General features: G+C 39.3%; 1 protein-coding gene across 1 annotated transcript in view; it reads right to left on the minus strand.

The window, feature by feature from the left end:
* Positions 1–36: 36 nt before the first annotated feature.
* LOC102384544 (OX-2 membrane glycoprotein-like) overlaps positions 37–3,010 on the minus strand; it is a 106,224-nt gene continuing 103,250 nt past the window's right edge. Inside the window, exon 6 of the mRNA XM_025214268.1 lies at positions 37–173. Coding sequence (XP_025070053.1) covers positions 163–173 — 11 coding nt within the window. The 3' untranslated portion in view covers positions 37–162. The remainder of the gene's footprint in view (positions 174–3,010) is intronic.

Here is a 3,010-nt window from a genome sequence, read left to right on the forward strand (position 1 = left end):
GGTGCACAGTTGTTGCTTGGTGTCTCCACGTGTGTAGGTGCCCTGTGTGGTTGCACACAGCCTTGTTCTGATTCTACTCGAACTTCGCACTGTTTTCTTTTAGCTGCCAACCTCTTTGGCTACATTAACCTTTCATCTGATAATAAATTGCCAGATAAATGTTCACACCACAGCTGTAAAAAAAGAGGAAAGACGTATTGAGGAAGACATTGATACTGAGCACATACACCACTGGTATGTGAAAAAAGGAATATTTTGACATTGTGGTTAACAAAGCATCAGTGGCCATACATCCTGCTTCATCTCAACATAGACAAGCTGTGATCCAGTGGCCTGAGAACAAGGCTGGGAGCAAGCAGTTTCCCCTTAGACACCTCTGTGGCCTTAAGCAAGTAACTTGGCCATCTGTCTTGGTTTTCATGTCTAAATGTCTGGATGCTACAATTTACTGTGGGGAACTTGCTAACCATAAGGAGGATGGTCAGTCACATAGGTTTTGCTGTATTTATGGAAATTTACAGTGTTTGTTTATTTGTTTTGCTTTTTAATCTACTAATCAATAAGTAAATGTCGAGGATTTATCCGCAGGATAAATAAATGTTCACATAAATTCTGAACACAGAATCTAGAGCCATGTTAGTTATGTTAATCAATAAGTAGTAGGCACCTTGGTCAAAGCCTGGTCATTGCCTTTTGATGTTGTTTAGAAGTGGCCGAATTCAGCAGAGCCTTCATTTTACTTAAGTGAGATTTAAAAGGCTACCTATAGTGAAAGCTTGATTTAGACAAGTGATGTAAAGGGCAAAACATTACTTTATGTAATTGTGGTTATGGTGATACAATCAACCACTAGCTGACGACCTCAGAAGCATACACATTGGCCTGTTATCAAATGTCTGTGGCCATATAATCCTTGGTGTGATCTATTAGCTTCCTCTGCTCCATGACAAAGGCTTCTTCTTTTACTAACATAGCAACATTTTCTGAGTGATCTGATTCCTTCCATCTCCTGCCACATCTCACCACCCCAAAAAACTGCATTCTTCTCTGCATACTTGCATTCATCCACAGCTTCCCATTTTATTGACACTACAGACCACGGCAGACAAAAGTTGCTGATGCTAAGAAAAGGGAAAGGGAGCAGGTGACAGATGTGAGAAGCACTTAAACTTCAGAAAGTTATTTTTGTATGGTAGAAGAAATGCTGAGCAGAAAACTTTCCACTACATTCACAAGGCTCACACCTTTCAGTATGGTTTCTCTTCTCTCCTAGGGGCCTCTATAGCATTGAATCTGAGAGTTAAAATATAAAAAACCCACGACGCTGACACCCAACTGCTAAAGTACTTCCGTGATTTCCCCCAATCATGGGAGAGGAGGTTAAGTACCATTCAACACCAAACTCACAAAGGTATGCCAAAAGTTTCTTCAACCTTGTTTCTCTTTTTAAATGCGATTTTTGAGGCAAGGTGACTACTTAATGAAGCCCCAGGCAAAATGCAGGTTGTCACAGAGATATGCAAACCAATAAAAATAGAAATGGTCAAAATACAAGCTGTGAGCATGTGGGCCTTGATTTTCTCTTTCCTCTACACCACAGCTATTAAACCAATACAGCAGTTGCTAGATTTTTTTCCTCTTGCTAACAATATAATAGTAACCACTGAAGTAGGTCTTCTAATACAGACATCTCACTGTGCTTTGTCAATAGGCATATATTACTGCACCCATTTTACAGATGCGAAATATGAAACATAGGCTATTAGTGACTTCTTGAAAAACAAACACATGGCAGGGATAGAAGACTCATTCTCCTGGGTCCCAGTGCTACTGTCTTCTCTAAAGCTGTATGTATATATTTGGCTGTAAAGCTGAGAAGGTACAGTCCTAAAAGATCCGTATTAACCAAATGCAGTGGTCACTGTTACATTTAATTTTTTATATTTGTTGTAGTGGGGGGCAAAACATTTTCCAGTGACCCTTCTGAAAGCGAAGGGTGCAAACATTCTCCTTCAGGTATGCTAACCCAGCAAAAGCTAAGTACCTTGTAGGTGATTTATCAAGGCTCATCTTCAAAATCAACAAGCCCATTCACTGTAGCACTACAGAAGTAATATTAAGAGCACAATAACAAGAGAGCTAGGATTTTATAAACCACATTCACATACTTTGAAAGTCTTTTCCTGTGCTGAATGCATTTATTCCAGAATTATCTGCATCTACTGTGGACCTGAGATGGCTGCTAATGACTGCTATAAAGACTGAGGTGAGGAAAGAAAAACCATAAACATGACCCAAATTTCCCTATTGCTAATAGACCTTGCAAGCAAGCCATAAATATATTAGTCCATCAACTCACTGAGCAACTTCAGAGGACATGTGTTTACATATACTACTGCTCTAACTTTGGTCTTTGGCAGGACATTGAAAAGATAAAAAAAAAAAAAAGATCTGTGTGTTTCGGTTTACAGAAATTCCTACAAGCCTCAGCTGTTTTTCAGATCACACAAAATCAAAAGGCAAGAGTAAAACTCAGAAACATGTGTTTGAGCATATCCAGAGAAGAAATAGGTCAGCCCAGAACTACAGAAATATGGACTCTGTTTACTGAATCATCTTTAAACCCTGGCAGACCTCAATTTATTTAAACACAAAGCCAAACCAATAGCTGAGCCATCTAAATTGGCTTAAAGTTTAGCTCTATTTCTTTTTTTTTTCCAGCAGCAAATGTATCTTGACTTAAAGATAGGTTCAGGGCAAACACACTGGCATCTACTGGCTGAATATATACTGCAAGAAAATTTGTTGTCAGAGTGATCTTTCTCCCCACAATTATCACAGTTATCCACTGAGCTGATAGATTGCATGCCCAGGGTGAAATAGGTCTTGTTTTGTGATGAGATGCCTTGAGAAAGGGGCATAAGAAAGTCTCATAAGAGTTTCATGAGATGGCTTGAGACAGTGTCATAAGAGGACTCACATAAGCACAGCGGTACATTTAAGCATTCCT

This window comes from Alligator sinensis, unplaced genomic scaffold (assembly GCF_000455745.1).
Source record: "Alligator sinensis unplaced genomic scaffold, ASM45574v1 scaffold359_1, whole genome shotgun sequence".
Classification (NCBI taxonomy): Eukaryota; Metazoa; Chordata; order Crocodylia; family Alligatoridae; genus Alligator; species Alligator sinensis.